We start from the raw sequence: 25,070 nt of genomic DNA, 5'->3' as shown, positions 1-25,070 counted from the left end.
AGTGGGAGACGCACCAGCCCGTGGTGAGCTGGGTGCCCCTCCCCTAAAGGCCCATGCACCCTATTGGTAGGTGGGGATGTGCCTTGGGGAGGAGGAACTCCTCCCCTAGGGCGCCCATCTCCCTTTTTGGAGGTGAACTCTTCCCCTTGGTAGGCCAGCCCTCCCTTGGAGGAAGGGCTAGGGATGGCACCCTACCTACCCCTTCCTCCTATAAATAGAGAGGGAGAGGGAGGGAAGCCGCACCCGAAGCAATAGGCGCAACCCTCCATCTCTCCCTATCTCGTTTTCTCCTTTGGTCGCATTTGTGTCAGCGCTTGGCAAAGCCCTGCTAAGGTTGCTCCACCACCATCGCCACCATCCTGTCGTGCTGATGGAGAAATCATCTACTACTCCACCCTCGCTCTCTAGATCGAGGATGCAGATAAGTCATCGAGCTGCACGTGTGCTGAACGCCGAGGTGTCGTCCCTTTGGCACTTTATCGATACGGATCGTGATTGGATCGTGAAGACATACGACTACATCAACCGCGTTTTTAACGGTTCCACTTAGCAATCTACAAGGGTATGTAGACACACTCACCCTCTCGTATCTATGCATCTCCATGGATGGATCTTGCATGTGCGTAGGAATTTTTTTGTTTCCCATGCAATGTTCCCCAATAGTGACATCATTGGCTAGGTCTATGCGTAGATGATATGCACGAGTAGAACACAAAGTGTATCTGGGCGTTGATGCTCAGATTGCTTACCTCCTTAGTCTTATTTTGATTCGGTGGTATTATGGAATGAAGCGGATCGGACCAACCTTACTTGTCCTCGCACAAGAGACCGGTTCCACCGACTCACATGCAACTTGTTTGCATAAAGGTGGCTAGTGAGTGTCTGTCTCTCCCACTTTAGTTGAAATGGATTCGATAGAGGCGGTCCTGGTAGAAGGTTAAAAGGCAACTTGAACATCAATGTGGTGGCTTTGCGTAGGTAAGAACGGTTCTTGCTAGTTGCCCATAGCGGCCACGTAAAACTTGCAACAACACAGTAGAGGACGTCTAACTTGTATTTGCACCTCATATTATGATATATGTCATGTATGAGATGATCATGTTTTGTAATAGTTATCATCACTTGCATGTCCATGAGTACGACAACCGGCAGGAGCCATAGGGTTGTCATTAATTTAGTTCATGCCATTTTCTTCACTTTATTACTATGAGTTAGCAATAATTCGAGCGACAACCACACAACGACACGATGATGGAGACCATGGTGTCATGCCGGTGACGATGGATATCATGTCGGTGCTTTGAAGATGGATATCAAAAGCACAAGATGATAATGGCCATATCATGTCACTCATATGATTTGCATGTGATGTTTATCCTTTTATGCATCTTATTTTGCTTAGGACGATGGTAGCATTATAAGATGACCCCTCACTAAAATTTCAAGATAAAATTGTGTTCTCTCCAAGTATGCACCATTGCAAAAGTTTGTCGTTTTAAAGCACCCCGTGATGATCGGGTGTGATAGACTCTTCGTTCACATACAACAGGTGTAAGCCAGTTATACACATGCGGAATAATGGGGTTAAACTTGACGAGCCTAGCATGTACATACATGGCCTCGGAACACAAGAGACCGAAAGGTCGAACATGAGTCATACAGTAGATATCATTAATATGGAGATGTTCACCATTGAAACTACCTCATCTCATGTGATGATCGGACTTGGGTTGGTGGATTTGGATCAAGTCACACTTAGACAACCTGAGGGATGTTGATTTGAGTGGGGGTTCATTAGTAATTTGATTAATTGAACTTATTATCATGAACAAAGTCTAAATGTCTTTGCAAATTATGATCTAGATCAGTGGCTCGCGTGGTACCTCCCTTGAATTTTAATGCGTTCCTAGTGAAATCTAACTTGAAAGATGATGGAAGCAACTATGCAGACAGGGTCCATAACCTAAGGATTATCCTCACGGATTCGCAAAAGTATTATGTCCTTGATGCACCACTTAAGGCGCCACCCCCTCCAGTGTCGTCTGCACATGTTGTGAGCATTTGGCAGGCACGTTCTGACGACTACTTAATAGTTCAGTGTGCCATGTTGTACGGCTTAGAATCGGGACTTCAAAACCTCTTTTAAGACCATGGAGCATATGAGATGTTCCAAGAGCTGAAACTAGTATTTCAATCTAATGCCCGGATTGAGAGGTATGAGACCTCTAATAAGTTATTTGCCTGCAATATGGAGGAGAATAGTTCTCTCAGTGAGCATATACTCGAAATGTCTGGGTACTACAACCGCTTGAATCAGTTGGGAGTTGAGCTTCTGCCTGAGACGGTCACACACAGAGTTCTCCACTCACTGCCACCTAGCTATAAGGGCTTCGTGATGAACTATAATATGCAAAGGATGAAAAAATCAATGTTCGAGCTATTCGCGATGCTGAAAGTCGCGGAAATAGAAATCAAGAAGTATTATCAAGTTTTGATGGTGATTAAAATCACTAGTTTCAAGAAAGGCAAGGGTAAGAAGGTAAACTTCAAAAAGAACGGCAAGACAAATGCTGCTCCCATGAAGAAACCCAAGGCTAGACCCGAGACTGAGACTAGGTGCTTCTACTGCAAGGGGCTGTCCACTGGAAGCGGAATTGCCCCAAGTATCTGGCTGAAAAGAAGGCTGGCAATGTCAACAAAGGTATATTTGATATACATGTCATTGATGTGTACCTTACTAGCTCTCGTAGTAGTGCCAGAGTATTTGATACCGGTTTGGTTGCTCATATTTGTAACTCGAAGCAGGAACTATGGAATAAACTGAGGCTGGCAAAGGGCATGGTGACGATGCGTGTCGGAAATAGTTCCAAGGTTTATGTGATCGCCGTCGACATGCTCGTTCTTCGATTACCATCGGGATTAGTTTTAAACCTAAATAATTGTTATTTGGTGTATGCGTTGAGCATGAACATTATATCTGGATCTTATTTATTGTGAGGCAGTTATTCATTTAAATCAGAGAATAATGGTTGTTCTATTTATATGAGTAACAACTTTTATGGTCATGCACCCAATTTGAATGGTTTTTATTGTTGATCTCAATCATAGTGATACACATGTTCATAACATTGGTGCAAAAAGATGCAAAGTTAATAATGACGATACCACTTTATTGTGGAACTACCGCTTAGGTCATATTGGTGTAAAGCGCATGAAGAAGCTCCATGCTGATGTACTTTTGGAATCACTTGATTTTGAATCGCTTGATACATGTGAACCATGCCTCATGGGCAAGATGACAAAACCCCCATTTTTTGGAACAGTGGAGCGGGCAAGTGACTTGTTCGAAATCAAACATAATGATGTGTGCGGTGTAATGAGTATTTGAAGTGTGCGGTGGATATCGTTATTTTCCTACCTTCGCTAATGATTTGAGTAGATATGGGTATATTTACTTAATGAAACACAAGTCTGAAATGTTTGGAAAGTTCAAGCAATTTCATAGTGAAGTTGAGAATCATCGTAAAAAGAAGATAAAGTTTCTACAATCTAATCATGGTGGAGAATATATGAGTTATGAGTTTGGTATGCATTTAAGATAGTGTAGAATTGTTCCACAACTCACACCACCTGGAACACCACAACGTAATGGTGTGTCCGAACGTCATAATCGTACGTTATTAGATATGGTACGTTCTATGATGTCTCTTGCCGATTTGCCCCTATTGTTTTGGGATTATGCATTAGAGACGGTTGCATTCACTTTATATAGGGCGCCATCTAAATCCATTGAGACGATACCGTATGAATTATGGTTTGGCAAGAAATCTAAGTTGTCATTTCTTAAAGTTTGGGGCTCCGACGCTTATGTCAAAAGGCTTCAGCCTGATAAGCTCGAATCCAAAGCGGAGAAGTGCGTCTTCATAGGATACCCTAAGGAAACAATTGGGTACACCTTCTATCTCAGATACCAAGGCAAAGTCTTTGTTGCCAAGAATGGATCCTTTCTAGAGAAGGAGTTTATCTCGAAAGAATTGAGTGGGAGGAAGGTAGAACTTGATGAGGTTATTGAACCATCACTTCAATTAGAGGGTAGCACGAGACAGAAAGATCTTTCCGTGACACCTATACCAATTGAAGAGGAAGCTAATGATGATGATCATGAAGATTCAGATCAAGTCTCTATCGAACCTCGTAGGTCGACAAGGACACATACAACCCCTCATTAGTATGATAATCCTATCTTGGAGGTCATGTTTTGGACAACGGTGAACCTAGCTATGAAGAAGCGATGGTGGGCCTGGATTCCAACAAATGGCTGAAGGCCATGAAATCTAAGATAGGACCCATGTATGAAAACAAAGTATCAAGTTTGGAGGAATTACCTAATGGTCGTAAGACTATTTAGAACAAGCGGATCTTTAACAAAAAGATGAACGCGGATGGTAATGTCACCATCTATAAAGCATGACTTGTTGCAAAAGGGTTTTCACAAGTTCAAGGAGTTGACTACGATGACACTTTCTCACCCTCTTAAGTCCATAAGGATTATGCTAGTGATAATTGCATTTTTCGGTTATGAAATCTGGCAGATGGATGTCAAGAGAGCGTTCCTTAATGGTTTCCTTAAGGAAGAGTTGTATATGATGCAACCAAAAGGTTTCTTCGATCCTGAAAATGCTCACAAAGTATGCAAGCTCCAATGATCCATTTATGGACAGGTGCAAGTATCTCGGAGTTGGAATCTTTGCTTTGATGAGGTGATCAAAGCGTTTGGGTTCATAAAAGTTTATGGAGAAGCTTGTATTTACAAGAAAGTGAGTGGGAGCTCTATAGTGTTTCTAATATTATATGTGGATGACATATTGCTGATTAGAAACAATATAGAACATTTGGAAAGAGTGAAGATATATTTGAACATGAGTTTTTCAATGAAAGACCTCGAAGAAGCTGCTTACATATTGGGCATCAAGATCTGTAGAGATAGATCGAGACGCTTAATTAATAGAACTTCCACAAAGCACATACCTTGATAAGGTTTTGAAGAAGTTCAAAATGGATTAGTTCAAAAAAGGGTTCTTGCCTGTCCTGCAAGGTGTGAAGTTCAATAAGACTCAGTGCCCAGCAACTTCAGAAGATGGAGAAAAGATGAGTGTCATCACATATGCCTCAACCATAGGCTCTATCATGTATGCAATGTTGTGCACATGACTAGATGTCACCCTTGCCATAAGTATGTCCAGAAGGTTTCAAAGTGATCCAGGAGTGGAACACTGGACAATGGTAAAAAATATCCTTAAGTACCTGAAGAGGAATAATGAGATGTTTCTCATTTATGCAGGTGATTAAGAGCTCATCATAAAGGGTTACGTCCATGCTAGCTTCACACAGATCCAGATGGCTCTACATCTTAAACTGGATACGTATCTATTATGAATGGTGGAGCAGCCAGCTGGTGTAGTACCAAGCAAAGCATGGTAGCAGATTTTACATGTGAGCCGGAGTACATAGCTGCTTCAGAAGTAGCGAAGGAAAGTGTCTGGATAAAGCGGTTCATGACGAATCTTGGAGTTGTGCCAAGTGCACTGGATCCAATGACTCTCTTTTGTGACAACACTGATGACATTGCCATAGCCAATGAGCCCAGGTTTCACAAGAGAACTAGACACCTAAAGTGCTGCTTCAATTCCATCCACAATTAGATCAATAAGGAGGACATAAACATTTACAAAGTACATACAGATCTGAATGTTGAAAACCCATTGACTAAACCTCTCTCACGAGAAAATCATGATCAACACCAGAACTTTATGGGTGTTAGATTCATTACAATTTAAAGCTAGATTATTGACTCTAGCGCACGTGGGAGACTATTGGAAATATGCCCTAGAGGCAATAATAAAGTGGTTATTATCATATTTCCTTGTTCATGATAATGGTTTATTATCCATGCAAAAATTGTATTGAACAGAAACTGAGATACATGTGTGTATACATAGACAACACGGTGTCCCTAGTGAGCCTCTACTAGACTAGCTCGTTGATCAAAGATGGTTAAGGTTTCCTAACCATAGACATGAGTTGTCATTTGATAACGGGATCACATCATTAGGAGAATGATGTGATGGACAAGACCCAGCTATAAGCATAACATATGATAGTATCACTTAGTTTGTTGCTACTCCTTTCTTCATGTCAAGTATCTGTTCCGAAGACCATGAGATCATGCGACTTCCTAACACCGGAGGAATGCCTTGTGTGTATCAAACGTCACTTCGTAACTCGGTGATCATAAAGGTACTCTATAGGTGTCTCCAAGCATGTCTATTGGGTTGGCATGGATCGAGACTAGGATTTTTCACTCAGTATGACGGAGAGGTATCTCTAGACCCTCTCGGTAATACAACATCACAAAAAGCTTGCAAGCAAAGTGACTAAGAAGTTAGTCACGGGATCTTGTATTACGGAACGAGTAAAGAGACTTGCCGGTAACGAGATTGAACTAGGTATGGAGATACCGACGATCCAATCTCGGGCAAGTAGCATACCGATGGGCAAAGGGAACTGCGTTCGGGATTGAATGAATCCTTGGAATCGTGTTTCGACTGATAAATATCTTCGTAGAATATGTAGGAACCAACATGACCATCCAGGTTCCTCTATTGGTTATTGGCCGGAGAGATGTCTCGGTCATGTCTACAAGATTCTCGAACCCGTAGGGTCAGCACGCGTAACGTCCGATGACGATATAGTATTGTTGAGTTATATATATTGGTGACTGAATGTTTTTCAGAGTCTTGGATGAGACCCCGGATGTCACGAGGAGTTACTGAATGGTCTGTAGGTAAAGATTTATATATGTGGAAAAGTGGTATTCGGGTTCCGGAAAAGTTTCGGGTATTTTCGGTAGTGTAGCAGGAGTGCGGGGAGGGTTCCGGGGGTCCACGAGGGAGTCCACTTATCTAGGGGGCACATGGGCTAAAGAGGGAGACGCACGAGCCCCTCGTGGGCTGGGCGCCCTTCCCTTAAAGGCCCATGTGCCCTAGTGGTAGGTGAGGAGGTGCCTTGGGGATGAGGGACTCCTCCCATAGGGCGCCAACCTCCCTTGTTGGAGGTGAACTCCTCCCCTTCGCTCGCTAGCCCTCCCTTGAAGGAGGGAGGCACACTCACCCTCTCGTAGATATGCATCTCCATGAATAGATCTTGTGTGTGCGTAGGAATTTTTTTATTTTCCATGCAATGTTCCCTAACAGACTCCGCCGTGTAGAGGCCACTAGCAGAATGCTTCCAAACAATGTCGTCATCAATATCCTCTTGTAGGTCGAAATCCCGAATGGTGGCCCAAAGATCGAGAAATTGTCTGAAGTGCTCTATGGAGAAGTTGGACACCATCTTAATATTTTTAACCCAAGAACCATCTTTAGTGCTTCCCGCACCTTCAAATTCTTTTTCGTTGACGTCGCGTAGATGAGAGGGGCCATGTCCATGGGTTTGCGATTGTGCACCCTAGGAGATTCCCAAAAGGGAGTGCGTGTTCCATTGCCCACGATAATAGTTGAGGAGGCATAGAAGAAGTTGGAGTCTGCATCACCGCATGGGTTGCCGTGCCAACCCACATCTTATTTTGCTCCTTCCACTCAGACCAAATCCAACGAAGCCTAAGCGTCCTAGCAAGTTGCTCCGTATTTAGCACTACAAGACTCCCATTGACGATTGGGCGGCAAACAGTGCCCCAATTAACCTTGAATTTGGCCTCGGTGGTCTTGTTCATTCCTTCCCAAAGGAATGCTCGCTCAATCTTGTTGAGATTTTTGAGGGTGCTTGGAGGGACGACGAGCGTAGTGATGGAGTAGATGGTTTGGGAGGCAAGCACCGACTTGACCAAGGCGATACGTCCCATAGACGTGATGTTTTGCCTGTCCCAAGGGACCAACTTTGTCGCCGCCTTATCCTCCACGAACCGAAAGTCCACTTTCCTGAGCCGCCACACATAGAGCGGAAGGCGTAAGTATTTCATGGGGAAGGATCCACCCGCCGCCGGAAGGTTTTGAAGGATGTTCAGCAGGTTGGCGTGCCCACAACAGATCGGGATGACTGAGCTATTGTGAATGTTGGTGGATAGACTGGTGACATCGCCAGAGAGACGAAGGATGCTCGAGAGGTGGTCAATATCATGTTTGATAGGTGCCATGAAGATCGTCGCATCGTGTGCATAAAGCGAGGTTCGTAAAAGAACCCCACAACCACGAATTTTATGGAATAGTCCTCTACTAGCCGCCACCTCAAGAACTCTTTGCAGTGGGTCGATCGCGATCACAAATAGCAAGGGGACAGAGGGTTCCCTTACCGAAAGCCCTGTCCATGGAAGATGGGGCTGCCAGCGACGCCATTGAGAAGAATCCGCGAGGAAGAGGAGCAAAGTAGGACGGTTATCCAATCTTGAAAAATATTCGGGAATCCCCTATGACGAAGAAGGTCGATGATATACTCCCACTTGACTGAATCAAATGCCTTTCGAAAGTCCAACTTGAAGAGAAGAGTCGGATGGAGTGATTTGTCACAAAGGAGCACAAATCCTTTTATAGGCTACAGACCATCCCGAATCAAGCTAAGTAAACCCCTAGGGAACTACTAGGAAACTACCACGAACCTTTTATAGGCTACAGACTAGGCCGGGTCAAGCTAAGTAAACCCCTAAGAAACTACTAGGAAACTATTATGAACTAGACTTACACTTGCATATACAGCAAAGGAAAGTTCCAGCCAAGTTCCTAGCACAACTAAGGAAACTACTAGATTACTTCCATGCACACTGTAGTAGCACAACTAAGGAAACTACTCCTTGTGACTAGTTCTCCCCAACTACTATTATTTTGGTACACAGGAAGTGGTAGGCTACTTGCATGCAATTACTTGAAGATAAAGGTAAAGCTCACAGTTAGCTTGCTCATATATTAATGTTGTCGCGGAAAAAAAAACACTGTCACGACGGCACCAACACAACCATCGTTCCAATGATGAATAAATAATCTCAGCTTCACCAACACAACCATCATTCTACCCCCTTCGTTCCTAAATATAAGACCTTTTAAAGATTTAGAAGTAGTAATGAATAAATAATTTGCACAAACACTAAAATGTACGTGGATACCGAACACTAGTATATTCATTGTTTAAGAATTCATCCAATTAATCGGTTAATTAGTGAGTTAATCGCTACTCATCGGGTGGCCGAACCAAATAATACATATTCATCGCGTTAACTTGCGAGACTAATTAAATGGTTTGTCAGACCTATTAAATAGTCTGGTAAGCCGATTAATCGGTTGTCAGGCCGATCAATCATTGTTCGTCCGCTAACTCGTGGGCAAACAAAGCACTATTATTTGACCCATAACCCCTCCCAGACCCACCCGCATCTAAAGAGTTGTGTTTATCCCTCCACCCGCCCCTTCCGACCTGGACGGCGGCTGCCAGATTCTTGTTGGTGCATAGTCGCTTCTCCTCCTCCCATGTATGTCACCGCTTTCTCTTCTCCCTTCACGTGTCGCTACTCTCCTCCTCCTTCGGGACCTATCACCTCCAACAACTGACCCGTTCAGACGCCCTGCGCGGCTGCCGTCACCTTTCCTTTTTCTGTCGTAGTCGCATGACCGCCGTCTCTTGGAGTTGTGTCCCAAGCGGAAATCAGCAACAAAAGTGTTGTTATATACATGTTTGTTGATGATTTTTATGCCCACATGAATGACTGCTGTTGTATACATGTTTGTCATTTGTTGAGAAAACAAAATGGTGCTATTTGCTTCATATTTGCAATGTAATTTTTTTTTCTCCATATAAAATTTGTTTCTATTGAGTTTAAAATTACATTAATTAATAGTCAACCTATTAATCCAGTTGATAAACCGATTCAACGATTAATCACTACTCTGAGTGAGAAGCTGCAAGTTAACAATTTCCTCAACATTGAATCTAATGATGATAATTCGAATTTAGAGAATTTGTACATTTTTCCTCTATTAAGAACCAGAAATGCAACCTGGCATTGTGCGGTGGAAGTCATAAACCAACGTAACACCAGGAAGCAAACATGAAACATGAAGCAAGACTCCTGGCGTCGCATAAGTAAATCACATAGTTGTGAGGGTGGCTTCAAGTTGTAATGTTTGACCAAGATTTCTTGTAAAAATATAATTCTAACAGCAAAAACAAGTCAAACATTATTACAGGAAGAAAATAAATGTAGATCGCCTTTATAGAATATGTTTCCCTCTCCACATCTGAAAGAAATCGATCTCCAACACCGCACATTTTCTGATCTCAAAATTCAGCTAACTACAGAACCACGTATGAAACTAGCTAACTGTATACACATCCTCGTTGGAACTACAATTTTTTGATATAGTAGTCATATCGTATATAAGAGATGGTTCTTCATGCTAATTTTAGAGGTGGATCGGATCTGGATGCTGGTCTTGTTCTATCTGGTAAAGACTTTCTTCGTTGTACGGCACATGCAACATACTCGTCGATTGGAGGAAGAGGGGGCTCCCCCTTCTCGTCTTTTGGAATTTGTCCCCTGATAAACTGTAGAAGGCAAACACGTTGACCAAGTGAGAAGCTGACCATGCCCCAAAAGAGGAGGGGAAATAACTTGTGGACTAGTTTACCATACCTTCGATGCCCAATGTCTTTCTGCTTGCATGCATATATCCCTGATATCTCTTCCTGCCATCCTGCATTCAGTGTTTAGAACTAGTAAGATAATGGATTGTTAAGCACAGCACAGTCTGTCTTGAATGATCATTTAGCAGCATGTGTAGCTGTCCAGATGAAAAACTAAAAGCATTGGTACACCATCTAATTTCCTAGATACTGCCGGGATGGGACAGCACACCGAACCTTGCTAACCAAGTGAAGAGTCACAAATAGACAAATAAGAACTGACACAGCTTTCCCTGATCTACAGTAATGCATTTAAGAGTCTAAATTCAATACATAAGCCGTTAAAAGGAATAACAAGCCGGACATTTACTACTGCAAACACGACAGGCTTGTTGCTGAATCGGGACTTGCATTTTTTTTTGTATTACAAAATGTACCACACTCTGAAGTACTCCCTCTGTAAATAGATGTAAGACGTTTTAGGACACAACTCAAACATACTTTCAGAGTATCTCTTTGCTGCTTCCAGGTACACAAGGATCATATACATGTGATCCCCGTCTCTGATGGGCTATGTACCATTACGTCACTGAGTTTAGAAACATTTCTTTCCTTCAAATATTTTTCAGAGGAACGTAAAACAAATACGGAGTATATCAATATGCATATATCCTGTTTTATTCGTTTAGATTTGTCCTCCGAATGTGTAGTCTTTAGGAGATGATATGGAGCTACTTGTGCCATATTAATATCAGAGCATGCAGAAGTTATTTACCATATGTCAAGGGAGCTTGTGAAGAACTTAGTGTTGAATATCAAAGCATGCAGAAGTTATTTACCATGTATCAATTTTACACCTTTTATTTGTTGCTATATTGAGCTGTTGACCTATAAAACATATGCTACTAAATGTGACGTCATCTTCTTCCAATGAACTGTTAATGTGGTTTTGCAAACATTCGTTTTGTTCTGAAAAGGAAAATTTATGTATATAATTGGTATTTTCGACTTTTTTATTAGCGGCTCTGTAGCAACAAAGGGACATCCTAATTTGTAGGAGTGAAGATTCAGAATGAAGTACTTACTCCTCAGTGGCAAGGGAAAACTGAACCAACTCGGATTTTGTTAGGTGCTTTGCATATTGGGCTGCTATTTCTGCACGGCTCTGCTGGTCTGGTAGGCCAAAACAAATCACTGAATCAAAACGGCTGCAGATCAACAACGGAAACAGGAGAAGTTAGGAGTACAGTTTACATAATCAAAATAAAAGATAAGATCAAATTGATCACGATATCTAAGTTCTATATAAATGTTACAAGGTTCCACGTCCAAAAAAAAGTCACAAGGTTAAGCGGTTTAGTCCAGTATTGCAGCACTGTTTATTTGTAGCTTATATGCTGTTATGTACGGCTCTTGGAAAAATGCAGGAAGCCAAAAAAAAAAAAACTCGCATGAGAACTTCAGTACTCACTAGACCGTGTGAACATTAATTGGGACTGCTTACAGGAACACAGAAGGGGGTGGGCAAATCGAACTAAACCTGATGAGAGCAGGATCAAGGTCTTCCTTTCTATTTGTTGCAGCAATAACAACCACACGTCTATCCTGCTCGAACCCATCAATCTTCACAAAAGAAATGTAATTAATGTCAATAATACACACGACAGGTGCAGTGATGGTAATAAGCATGATAGAAGCACCTAACAGATCACATGCAGGTCTTTTGTCAGGTAACTGAGAGGTATCAAGCTATCAAAATTGGATGCCAAAAACACGGGAGAATAGCAACAGGGGCTTACATGCTTATGCTTACAGAAAGCTTAAGTGAATTACCATAGCATAAACTAGGCATGAAATAAAAAGTCCTGCCAGTTAGAAGTATGTGTTTTCATACATGTTACAATGCATAGTTTCTGCAACACAGTAAGGGTTTTAAGAGTATTGTATCTCCTATTCAATCTCTGGGGGTTTATACAAGGTCTCAAAAGTACGGTACCAATGTGTGTGCCGAAGTGCAGACTGGGCTAGCTAAAGTAGATGGCTCTGGTGGAAGTCATGTTGTGTGGCGTGACGACTTTGGGTAATTCCTACTGGGTTCTGCAAATACTGAGGAGGGAGTGGCCTACACTGAACTGGTTGCTGTTCCAAGCACGAAATGCCATGTCAGTAACCGCTGACTATGGTGTGCGGTGAAGGTGGATGTGGACTGTGCAGGGGTTGCGACAAAGCTGGCAACTACAGCGTCATATTGTTTGGCATTTGGTTAGGTGTGACTATCTACATGCAAAGATTATGCAACTTCGTTTAATGTTCCCCCGGCTTCTCTTGAGCTGTGGCTATGCACTCTCGTGGTTTGGAATAAATAAAGCCCATGGTCTCTTCTTCTCTCACTAACAGGCAGGATGAGTGACTGAAAGAAGTATGTATAAACTCAGTGGTTACTTACACCAACAGAGGTAACAGGCACTCAATATTACTTACACCCACAGAGGTAAGAGGCACTCTACCTGTCGCAGAATTACTGATAATATCCTTCGAGTAGCTTCATGCATTTCACTATCTCGAGAAATAGCAAACGAGTCTACCTATATAAGGATATAAATTAGAAGGACATTTATCATTTGGAAAGAAGGCAAAGTTTGGGTTAAAGCGTAGACAAACAACACATTTTTTCTGAAATTTGGAACAACAAAAATGTTCCACCAACATCAGTATGTTAAGCACTACCATACATTTCATAACTGATGTATTATCCTTAGCAAATGTATGCTATAAAGATGACGGTGCGTACCTCATCTAGGAAAATAATACCTCCATCAGGAAGATTGTTGGCAAGTGAAAAAACAGATCCCAACAGGCGCTCACTTTCACCATAATATTTTGACATGATGATCTCCAGTGGTACATATAACAGTGGAACTCCCTAGAATAAGAAAAATGATCAGCAGAAAAGCTTAAGAAAACATATTTCATTTTCTTTTGCACAGAATTACTTTAGGGAATTTCCAAAAGTATAGGAGTATGAGTTACCGCTTGCTTGGCAATAACTCGAGCAGAAGATGTCTTACCGGTCCCTGAAATGATGAGGCAGTGGTAACTAGTAAAGCAAGCAAACAAACAAGCAAAAAACAGACGTAATCATACTACTAGCGCACAAAGAGGGGCAATGGGTATTCCTCAAAATCAGGAATTGCAAGCACTGACCTGTTGCAATTTCTCATTTATAGTAAATGGTCTAACCAACAAATACTATAACTTTAATTATGAAATGGCATAACCAACTTACTTACTATTTTCTTTACCATGTCTGTTAATATTAAGAAACAATAGAGCACAGAATGTAATAACAAGATTTTTGGTATTGAAATTTGCACTGAAGTAAAAGGTCATTAAGATCACGCACCAGGTGGGCCTTCAAATAGAACCGCCCGAGGTCGATTTGTTTCAAATTTGCAACGTGTACCACGAGCAATGTCATCATATATTTGAGGATTCTGTAGAGCCAAGAGTACAGTATCTTCTATCTCCCTATAAAGAACAAAAGACATATATAAACCTTAGGAACTATGCCTTTATGATAGAATACGCAAAAGCAGTTGCTTATTAAGACTGATAGTAAGCTCTGCAGTCGAGGACCAACCAGAATGTGCCAACTGTCAAGGAAAGAAGTCAAATAAGCACAAAAGCGGAAAGGAACGGCACAATGCATGGGGGGTGTTTGTAATTATGCTTGAACAAACACATCTACATACTAACAATATAATACCTTTACTTTGCATATATAAAACATCTGCTGTTTCGAGATTAAAAATAACAGTGAACTGGTGATGTTGTACCTTTTCTGATGTTCATATCCAGCAATGTTCTCCCACATGACAGTGCCATCCATTGGAACACTAGAGGTTTCATCAAACCCATAGACCCTAACACCCATATCCTCTAAATCAGATACAGTTTTTTCTATAGAGGGTAGATGCTTAGATCTCTGACCACCTCCTTTGGTTGATGCTTTCCCTGATGACGTCTTGGCATCTTTCTGCCCAGCTATTTTTAAAGCACTGACCAAACCTTCAAGTTCTTTCGAACTAAAACTATCAGGCTTGATGAATTCAATTTCCTGAGAGTACACACAAGATCAGAAATTGCATTAAATCTTTATAAAATGACAAAGCGTAGGTTAAACTTCTTAAACAATCTTAATTAAGTATACATACATAAGGACTAACAGCATATTCAGATCCGACAAGTGGCTCAAATATCAAAATACAAAGAGAATCTTCATTGTTTTCTCCAATGCTTGCTGTCGTTTTTGGAGGATTCAATGTTATTTGACGCGCAGCTGCACTGGAACAGAAATTATTGATTAAAACACAATATAATTGGGTACTTGGCAACACCTATTTCTATGACATGGGAAAGAAAAACACTTGCAGGTAAGAAGACTACATGAGAAACGCTGACAATAATGCTTGCACTTTCCATAACCATCAACAAAGAGTTAAAAATACAACGTATTATTTGTATATATGATTCCTCTTAAGCTGATCAAATAAGAAAATACAATTGTGCCGAGAAATAGTGGCACAGGACTCTGATTAAGGAGAAAAATAAATATGGAAAGAGGATGTGAGGACTGAGGACACAAGAGAATGCATGTGGGTGGAATCTGAAACTGTATTATCTGCGATCTATATATGATTGCCCTAAGCAGAAGTGCAGAACCAAATCACCAGGCAATGAAAAGACATATATTGCACCGAACTGAATATGATCCCGCTTCTTTTGCTAACCTGTCCCAAGCACGAAATAGCATCTCTGAGCCACCAACACACTGTTCTGCCTCAAGTCCGATATGTGTTACGAGATCAACAATGAGGCGCGATATATTACAGGTTGACGGTACATTGAATTTAACGACCACCTGTAAAAACAATAAATCAGAGAAATTAACTGCAATTATGAAGTGAGTCTTGCACAAGGTTACTAGCCGGTTACTGATTATGGGGTGAAAATGTGCAATTCTAAGAAAACACAGTAGCCCGCCCTGAATGCCATGCCAGATCAATGAAAGGCGCTTACAACTGTGTTCTAACAGCAACCATGCAACATTCTAGTCACACTTCTTTTCTTTCTTAAGCTGACTGACTCTAGTACTTAGGTTCTCTCAAATTGTTACCACTTTCTACATTAATCGATGCACCAAAGCATTCCCACCAAAGTGACTGACACAATGCACACCGAAGTGCTCACTAATTCCTCTAGCCCATAGACTGACATGTTATGCACAACTAATATTGTTCAGCAGATAACTCGAATGTTTGTGCTGTGTGTGTGGATGGGGGTGGGAGTGACCTTCTGGCCCTTGATTGCAACTTCAAACTTCGGGTACGACCCTGGCTGCATTCCTCGGCTCTCAATCAGCTCCATTATCCTCTTCCTCTCCTTGCCAGCCAAGTCCTCCACCGGTGCCGCATCAGTGCTCACTGCAACGTCAACCGCGCCCTGTAAACACATATCAAACTCAATCCAGCTCCCTGAACGAAAACCGAAAGCTCGGACAGAAGCAAAACACAGCACGCCACCTCCTCATCGGCATCAGCGTAGGCCACCACCGGCAGCGACGCAAGCGCGGCGGCCGCGCCGGCAGCGAGAAAGAGGGCACTCTTCGAGGACGAAGCGCGCGATTTCGCATTGGGGAACCCTAGGCGCGACCCCTGTGCCGTAGAAGGCGAGGCGGAGGCGGAGGCGGCGATAGGCTTTTGGAGAGGAGGCGGCGGGGGAGAGGAGGAGGCCGCCGCCGCCCCGGTTTGCAGTTGCCGGAGGAGGCGGGTCACTGGGAGGCGTCGGCGGAGAAGCATCGCCGTGCCGTCAGGAAGACTGGAGTGGGGAGTTCGGCGGCGCCGGGGAGTTTCGCAGCTGTGTTTTTTGCCCCCTGCTCACGAAAGAACAAGGCGTACTTCGGATGTACGCCTCCATGACGTTTTTCTTCCTCTTTTTTTTTTTTTTGAGATGTTTTCTTCCTCTTTTGGAATGCGCCTTCATGGCGTTTACGTTTTTGTTTTTTGTTTTTGAGGGGGGCATGGCGTTTACGTGGCTTATCGAACTCGCTTTGCAATCTCTAAGAGGAGGCCTGCGTATACTCGCCTAGTACGGGATTTCGGTTCAAAAGGATGGCCTCAAAAGGGCCCATGAATAGCCACAAAAGAAACCTACCTGCAAAATCAGACTTCAACAACACGGATCACACTGACACGCTAAGGCACCAAAAAGGTTGCAACTTAACAAAAGGCAAAAATGCCAAATGGAGGTCGAGCTCCATGGAATCCAAATTCGAAACCTTCAAAATTCAAACTTTTCATTTTTTAAAAAGTCTGAAAAAATAGACATATACCTAGAGACATACTCCCTCCGTTTTAAAATAAGTAATTCTACTTTATACTTACTTTGTAGTAGTATTCATGTACGTAAATTTTCAGATACAAACCCGTTAAAATGAGAGCCATACAAGAAAATTGTGACTTTTTAGCATATGTATGATTCATCCTTAAAATCCATGCTTTTTTTGTGCATCTCACAATTCAAGATCTTACACACATACACATTACATCTTTGTATACATGTCTGTTTAGATTATTTTTTTAAATAAAGGTTTTTATGGATCTTGGTCTCTAAAATGACCTAAGCGATGAAAGTATAATATATACAGAGGTAATCACTAGTTGAGGGAATACCCCTTATAACCTCCAAAGAAAAGATACATTTTGTAAAGGTTACTTTATGTCACGCCCAAGATGAGACCATATCCTCAATTTGGCACGAGGGCCTCGTCAGGGATAGAAAATGTATCTCGTCGTGTCGCAAGAATAGATATCGTTACAAGTACATGTACTGAAAAAAGAGATATATATATAGAATTGGCTTACACTCGCCACAAGCTACATCAGAGTCACAGCAGTATAATACATAATCATCATGAATAAGAGCAGGGTCCGACTACGGACGGAAACAAACGAGAAAAGAAAAACGACATCCATCCTTGCTATCCCAGGTTGCCGGCCTGGAACCCATCCTAGATCGATGAAGAAGAAGAAGAAGAAGAAGCAGCTCCAAATGAACAATCAACACGCTCGCGTCAAGTAACCTTTACCTATACCTGCAACTTGTGTTGTAGTAATCTGTGAGCCACGGGGGACTCAACAATCTCATTTCCAAAGGTATCAAGACTAGCAAAGCTTAATGGTTGAGGTAAGGTTAAGTGGTGAGGTTGCAGCAACGGCTAAGCATGTATTTGGTGGCTAAACTTACGAGTACAAGAAATAAGAGAGGGAAGATCTACGCATAGCGGAGGTGAACTACGGTTGATCAAATGAATGATCCTGAACACCTACCTACGTCAGACATAACCCCACCGTGTCCTCGATCGGAGAAGGAACTCACGAAAGAGACAGTCACGGTTACGCACACAGTTGGCATATTTTAATTAAGTTAACTTTAAGTTATCTAGAACCAGTGATAAAGAAAGTTTCCACGTTGCCACATAACCGCGGGCACGGCTTTCCGAAAAGATTTAACCCTGCAGGGGTGCTCCAACTAGTCCATCACAAATTACCACAGATCAAACTCAATCCAGCTCCCTGAACGAAAACCGAAAGCCCGGACAGAAGCAAAACACAACACGCCACCTCCTCGTCGGCATCAGCGTAGGACACCACCGGCAGCGACGCAAGCGCGGCGGCCGCGCCGGCAGCGAGAAAGGCGGCACTCTTCGAGGACGAAGCGCGCGATTTCGCATTGGGGAACCCTAGGCGCGACCCCTGTGTCGTAGAAGGCGAGGCGGAGGCGGCGATGGGCTTTTGGAGAGGAGGCGGCGGGGGAGAGGAGGAGGTGGTGGAGGCCGCCGCCGCCCCGGTTTGCAGTTGCCGGAGGAGGCGGGTCACTGGGAGGCGTCGGCGGAGAAGCATCGCCGTGCCGTCAGGAAGACTGGAGTGGGGAGTTCGGCGGCGCCGGGGAGTTTCGCAGCTGTGTTTTTTGCCCCCTGCTCACGAAAGAACAAGGCGTACTTCGGATGTACGCCTCCATGACGTTTTTCTTCCTCTCTTTTTTTTGAGATGTTTTCTTCCTCTTTCGGAATGCGCCTTCATGGCGTTTACGTTTTTGTTTTTTGTTTTTGAGGGGGTCATGGCGTTTACGTGGCTTATCGAACTCGCTTTGCAATCTCCAAGAGGAGGCCTGTGTATACTGGCCCAGTGCGGGATTTCGGTGCAAAAGGATGGCCTCAAAAGGGCCCATGAACAGCCACAGAAGAAACCTACCTGCAAAATCAGTCTTCAACAACACGTATCATACTGGCACGCTAACAGCAACTCTAGCAAACCCCGCATAATGCTGGCCCGCAAAACGTGTTTGCAGTTCGCGCAAAATCCTTTTTATGGGCCGACGCGGCGTGACATGGATGCAGACCCCTCAAACGGACCCGTATAAAAGTATATTCGCCGAATATGTATTTATACGGGTCGGCTTTTGCGGGGTCTATTTAGACACGGCCGCGTCGCCCCGAAAACAGAAAACACTCAATTCTCGCATTTGACATAAGTTCACACAAATAAGTTCAAATTCAAACAAACATAACACAGTTTTATGCGGAGATAAAATCCAAGTTCCGTACGACAAACGCAAAAGAGGGTTTTGCATCATCTTGGTCGATCTTCACTCCTTCCATATCATGCCATGTTCAAGATCTATCTCCTTGCCATATCATGCCATCATATGAAGCAGAGTCTTCCATTCTCCTCTTCAAGATCTCTCTCCTTGCCATATCATGTCATGTTTTGATGAGGTCGTCCATGTCATCGTGGTTCATTGACATGATCTTGTTCTCTTCGGCGAGCAAGAAAGATTCTTTGTCGATCAACTTCCACTTCTCGCACGTTTGGAGCAACTCCCAACAATGCTCTAGTTTGAAGAATTTGCCTTTCGAAGCTTCCATGTCTTTGTATCTATGTTGGGAAATCTTGTCCTACACAATATGGACAAAGTGATTTAATCAATTCTCATGATGCAAATATGATTACACACAACTTGAACAAAGGCAAAACAAACTCACATAGTCGGATTCAACGGTCCCACTTGAAAGTGCATTGCGTACTTGCTCCAAGCAAGTTGCCCAACGGCAGCACATAGGCTTGATATTCTCCCAGCGCCCTTCAAGCAACCGAAATGTGCGTGAAGTCATATTGGGATACTTTGACATAATGCGGAAGTATTGATTTTCGATCCTTTGCCAATATCTCTTGACGGTTTGAAATGTACCCGTGCATACATCAAGAGACACCGCACTCCATGCTTAGATCAAAGCTTGATCTTCCAAGATCGTGTAGTTCTTCGATCTTTGGCTATATTAAACGATTGACAAGTCACGAGCTATCGCAACAAATGGCGAAAACAAAAGGAAATGACCATGACCGAAGACGCATACCTTCCGGACATTTCGTCGAACACCTCGCTTGCGGGGTGAGCGACACCGTTGAACGGCATCGACGGGGCATCTCTTTCCGGGATGGAGTGAGATGATGAAGGAGGAGCCTAAATCCTCTTCCTCTTGACGCCCACGGCCTTGGTGACCTTCTCCGCCGCTGGCCGAGATCGCACAACAGCCTTAGCGTCCGGAGCGCGAGCCTTCGCAGCGGGGGTTGTCGGATTTCCGCCCGGCACGACCACGTTGCCCTGCATGGCCGGCGACGGCTGGGCCAACATGGCCGGCGATGAGATCCCGGGAAGGAGCGTGCGCGACCTCGACGGTGACGGGAGGCAGCAAGGAGGCGTCCATGACGGCGAGGGACGGCCGCGGAGGATGCACCGGAGCGTGCGGTGGCGAGGCAATGGTGGCGGCGGGTGGGGGAGCGGGAAAGGCCATGCGGAAATGTCCCTGCCGCCAAATCTTGCTGCAGATAGAGGCTGAGCTCGAGTCGGCCTCCGGGCCCGTGAAACTAGAGGTTGGGGGGAATTTTTGCCGCGCCGTGCAAAAATATTTGCGGGCCAGAGCGGGATGCAGGGTCTGATCGAGCAGGTTTTTCCGCTCCGACCCGCACTTTGACGGTTATTTTGCGGGTCGGGGCATTATGCGGGGTCTGCTAGAGTTGCTCTAAGGCACCAAAAAGGTTGCAACTTGACAAAAGGCAAAAATGCCAAATGGAGGACGAGCTCCATGGAATCTGAATTTGAAACCTTCAAAATTCAAACTTTTCAATTTTTAAGAAGTCTGAAAAAATAGACATATACCTAGAGACATACTATCTCCGTTCTAAAACAAGTAATTCTACTTTATACTTACTTTGTAATAGTATTCATATACGTAAATTTTCAGATACAAACACGTTAAAGTGAGAGCCATACAAAAAAATTGTGACTTTTTAGCATATGTATGATTCATCCTTAAAATCCATGCTTTTTTTGTGCATCTCACAATTCAAGATCTTACACACATACACATTATATCCTTGTATACATGTCTGTTTAGATATATTTTTTTGAAACTGAAAAGTTTGAATTTTGAATTAATTAAAATAAAGATCTTTATGGAGCTTGGTCTCCAAAATGACCTAAGCGATAAAAGTATAATATATATAGAGGTAATCACTAGTTGAGGGAATACCCCTTATAACCTCCAAAAAGAAGATGCATTTTGTAAAGGTTACTTTATAAAGTCCTACTTTATAAAGTAACCTTTACAAAATGCATCTTCTCTTTGAATCTCTCGCTTCAGTGCTTGTAATCGTTGCTAGACAGTCTACTGATTCGGATGTAATATTTACTTTTTGTGACGTTCATTGTATTATCATAATTGAAGATAAAATATATCGAAAGTTTTCTTGCAAGCTAGAGTTTTGGTGAGGGTTTTTTCCACTAGAGGAGATCCGAAGGTTGAATGTAGTTCCTTTTTATTTGCATTCAATTTTTGAGATGCAATATCTATTAAAATAAACGTCAAAATTATAAACCATTTTCATTTTGCGCTTCTCGCATCGATATCTTCCAAATTATGTTACATATTGATCAACCAACTTTTTCCGACACAAGTTGTGCTCCCAAATACAATAAATTTGTGCTCCCTAAAATAACATATGTACTTCCGGACATACTTGTACTCCCTTCTGAACAATGCACACCCTACACATACTCCCCGATGTAACATGTACTCCCAACACAGTGCAACATGTGCTTCCTAGTGCAACATGTACTTTTGTGGTGCAACTTGTATTCCAATGCAACATGTGGTACCATGTGTGCTTGTTTGACGGTGTAAATTGTAGTCTCCATACAATACAACCCGTACTCCCAGTTAAATCTGGGCATGGGCAGCCCGAACCACCAACCAAGCACAAAGCCGGCCCGAAAAACCCAAGCCGGGGTCGGGTCGGGCTTTGTCTTTGTGCCAGTCTCGGGCTTGAAAATGTAGGCTATTACGTATGTCGGGTCGGGCTCAGGCCTAGGAAATCAGGCAATTCACATGGAGGCCCGACCCGGCCCGGCCCGAATTGCTCCATTTTGTCCCTTTGGGGCGGGCTCAGGCTTATATATGTGTTTTTTTTGCTGCGTCGGGCTAGGCTCAGGTCTAGACTTTACAAGTCGGGCTTTTACAAGCCTGACCCGAACCCCGGCCCAGCCTGGAGAATACCCAGGTCTACTCCCGGTACAAACCGTACATGAGGAAAACATTAAAATAAATCAAAAGGGGAAGAAAAAAGCACACCTCGAGTGCCCTACACTTCTCTTCCTCCCTCCTAACCGCCACGTGACAGGCACGCATGGCCCGTCTATAACCACCACGGGAGGTAACTCCGGTAACCTCAAACTAGTGCCCCATTTATAAACACTACTAGGAAATAGCTTATAGGTAAAATATTACTAGTAGCGAGGGAAGAAAACACCAGCACTACTGTTACTTAGTAGTAGCCCTTGGCTAAAACACGAGCTAGTGGTAAGGTATAGCAGTAGCGCGTGTCCAGAAACCTGGCGTTACTAATAGGTGAGGCACACCGTACGCCCACGGGTTAATCACGATAGCAGCGTTTTTGAAACAGGCACTACTCCTAATGGTATTAGTAGTAGCGTTGGTCATGGATCAGCACTGCTACCATGGCTATCCCACGCTCACCTCCCTTGCCCAACATAATAGTAGCACTGGTCCCCAACCCGCGCCACTGCTAAGTCGTACCTTATCCAGTTATCTTCTTTCCCGCGCCCCTCACTCTCCTCACTCTCCCTCCTTACTCTCTCCCTCTCCACTCTCTCCCCCATGTCGGCCCTGCCTCCACGCCCGTTGGCCCGCCCCCGCACGCGCGACCACTCTCCCCTGCATGGCCGCCCTCCCTTGTGTCGGCCCTCCCCGCGCCAGCCCTCCCCTCTCCTTCTCGGACTTGGCCCGTCTACTGTGAGCACCTCCCGCTCCTCCAAATTTAATCCTGTTTGATACATATGGTTCTTTAGATGTGTTGGAAGATTTTAGACAACCTTGTATATATCTAAATGTATGAACCCTAGTTGTTTTTGAGTATTTCTTGGTTATTTGCTGCTTAGGTTTGGATATAATTGATGCTTAGTTAATTTTCAGTAAAAAAGTTTGTAATAGAATAGAAAATACCTTTAAATATTTTCACATGTATTAGTTGTCTACTTCGACGTGTGTATCATTTTGCAGGGGACACCTCCTAGTGGCCTATGTTTTCCTGGAATGTTGATTCATTTCCATTCCGATAATTTTCACGCACTCGATATGTCCCATTTTAGCAAATGTCATGCCGAATTTTGTTGTGGATTTTGATAAATCTCAAACGTATCGACTTTTGCAAACACTTTTGCTCTTGTTTTGGACTCTAATTTGCATGATTTGAATAAAACTAACCCATGACTGATGTTGTTTTCAACAGAACTGTCATGGTGTTATTTTTGTGTAGAAATAAAACTCCTCAGAATTGGACAAAACTTTTATGTTTTTTTGGAAAATATGAATATTTATGGAGCGAAGACCAACCATAGCGGGCCCACCTATTTGTGACAAGCCAACATGACGCGCCCACCCCCTAGACATGCCGAGATGGCTTGGCACCACCTCGTGGCTCTTCCGACCCTAATTCCACTCCTATAATTCACAATTACGGAGAAAAAAAATAGGAGATACGTTTTCATCGCGTTTTAAGAGACGGAGCCTCGGCCACCTCTTGTTCTTCCTTGGGAGGGCTGATCTGGAGTCTGTTTGGGGCTCCAGAGAGGGGGATTCATCGCCATCGTCATCACCAACCTTTCTCCATCAACAATCCCATGATGCTCGTCATTGGGAGTGAGTAATTTCTTTATAGCCTTGTTGGATGGTGATGGGGTTGGATGAGATTGATCATGTAATCGAGTTATTTTGATAGGGCTTGATTCCTAGGATCCACTATCTTCTGAGATTGAAGTTGCTATGACTTTACTATGCTTAATGGTTGTCACTAGGGCTCGAGTGCCATGATTACAGATCTGCACATATTATGTTTTGTGTGAATATGAAAGTGTTTAGATCCTATCTCGCAAGTTGTATGCACCTATTACGTGTTATGATCCACATACCCAAGGTGACAAAAATTGAGATTCTTTTCGATGATTGCTGTAGTTTGAGGAGTTTGTGTATTCATCATGTGTTAACACTTTATTCCGGTTCTCTACTAAAAGGACGCCTGTCGTGGGTATAAGTCTGACAGTAGATGTGTAGGGTACAAAAGGATGGGCAGAGCCTTAGCTACGGCGAGGTTGTATGAGTTCAGGCCCCTCTGCGGTGGAGGTAATAGCCCTACGTCTCAGTGCTCTCGGAGCTTGTTGTCAAGTGGAATATGGAATACAGTGAATTCCTCACCCTTGCACCAATGGGGGAGGGCGGCTTATATAGAGTGCGCTGCCCTCCACAACGGTTCGGTGCACAGGGGTGGAGTAGTGGTAATAAATGCCTACGTTACAGGTAACGTATGTCTTAAATGCTAATAAAGGCCCATGGAAACGTATGACCGTTTCCCTCCTGGGGGGTTACGATGCACAGACTGGAATCCAGTCGGTTAGTTGATATACTCCGAATGCTCACCTCCGACTGGATGGTGGAGGGTTCGTTACCGACTGGATGATGGGAAGTCCTTAGTTCAGTCGGAACTGACTAAGGGCCTTGTCCCTTACGAGGGGTAGTCCTAGGGTAGGACCTACATGACAGGCCTATGACCCTACCCTAGGACTATAACCCCATCATTAGTCCCCGAATGGATTGGGGTTGGAACGACGAAGCGATGCTTGAAGTATGGATCCGACTGGTACGGATGCGACTTTGGCGTTGCTTGCCTCGATCCATTTTATCTTCTCTGACCAACGATCCGAGTGGAAGTATT

At 43.5% G+C, this 25,070-nt stretch overlaps 1 protein-coding gene across 2 annotated transcripts; it reads right to left on the bottom strand.

The window, feature by feature from the left end:
- Window positions 1-10,228: 10,228 nt before the first annotated feature.
- Window positions 10,229-18,727, bottom strand: LOC123403879 (fidgetin-like protein 1). Of its 2 annotated transcripts, none has more exons than XM_045097793.1 (13): window positions 18,341-18,727; window positions 16,018-16,199; window positions 15,456-15,586; window positions 14,880-15,009; window positions 14,502-14,782; window positions 14,069-14,193; window positions 13,696-13,739; window positions 13,457-13,588; window positions 13,173-13,250; window positions 12,206-12,288; window positions 11,751-11,873; window positions 10,676-10,736; window positions 10,229-10,587 (listed from the first exon to the last, which is right to left on the bottom strand). In XM_045097793.1, the coding sequence occupies exons 1-13, from the start codon at window positions 18,624-18,626 to the stop codon at window positions 10,435-10,437; spliced, it is 1,809 nt and encodes a 602-aa protein (XP_044953728.1). In that variant the 5' UTR covers window positions 18,627-18,727; the 3' UTR covers window positions 10,229-10,434. The 2 variants fall into 2 exon arrangements, with proteins under 2 accessions (XP_044953728.1, XP_044953727.1); XM_045097792.1 differs by lacking the exon at window positions 18,341-18,727 and adding an exon at window positions 16,248-16,623 and having other exon boundaries at window positions 16,018-16,167.
- Window positions 18,728-25,070: the final 6,343 nt, after the last annotated feature.

Source organism: Hordeum vulgare, chromosome 6H (assembly GCF_904849725.1).
Source record: "Hordeum vulgare subsp. vulgare chromosome 6H, MorexV3_pseudomolecules_assembly, whole genome shotgun sequence".
NCBI lineage: Eukaryota > Viridiplantae > Streptophyta > Magnoliopsida > Poales > Poaceae > Hordeum > Hordeum vulgare.
The sequence above is the reverse complement of the archived record's forward strand: the minus strand, read 5'-3'. Positions and strand labels throughout refer to the sequence as shown.

Excerpts from the sequence above, each read along its gene's own strand:
- LOC123403879 (XM_045097793.1), bottom strand. The coding sequence starts at position 18,626 with ATGCTTCTCCGCCGACGCCTCCCAGTGACCCGCCTCCTCCGGCAACTG. Across the intron at positions 15,587-16,017 it reads TTGCAATCAAGGGCCAGAAG|GTGGTCGTTAAATTCAATGT; the intron begins GTCACTCCCACC and ends TTGTTTTTACAG. Across the intron at positions 13,251-13,456 it reads GTATTATTTTCCTAGATGAG|GTAGACTCGTTTGCTATTTC; the intron begins GTACGCACCGTC and ends ATCCTTATATAG.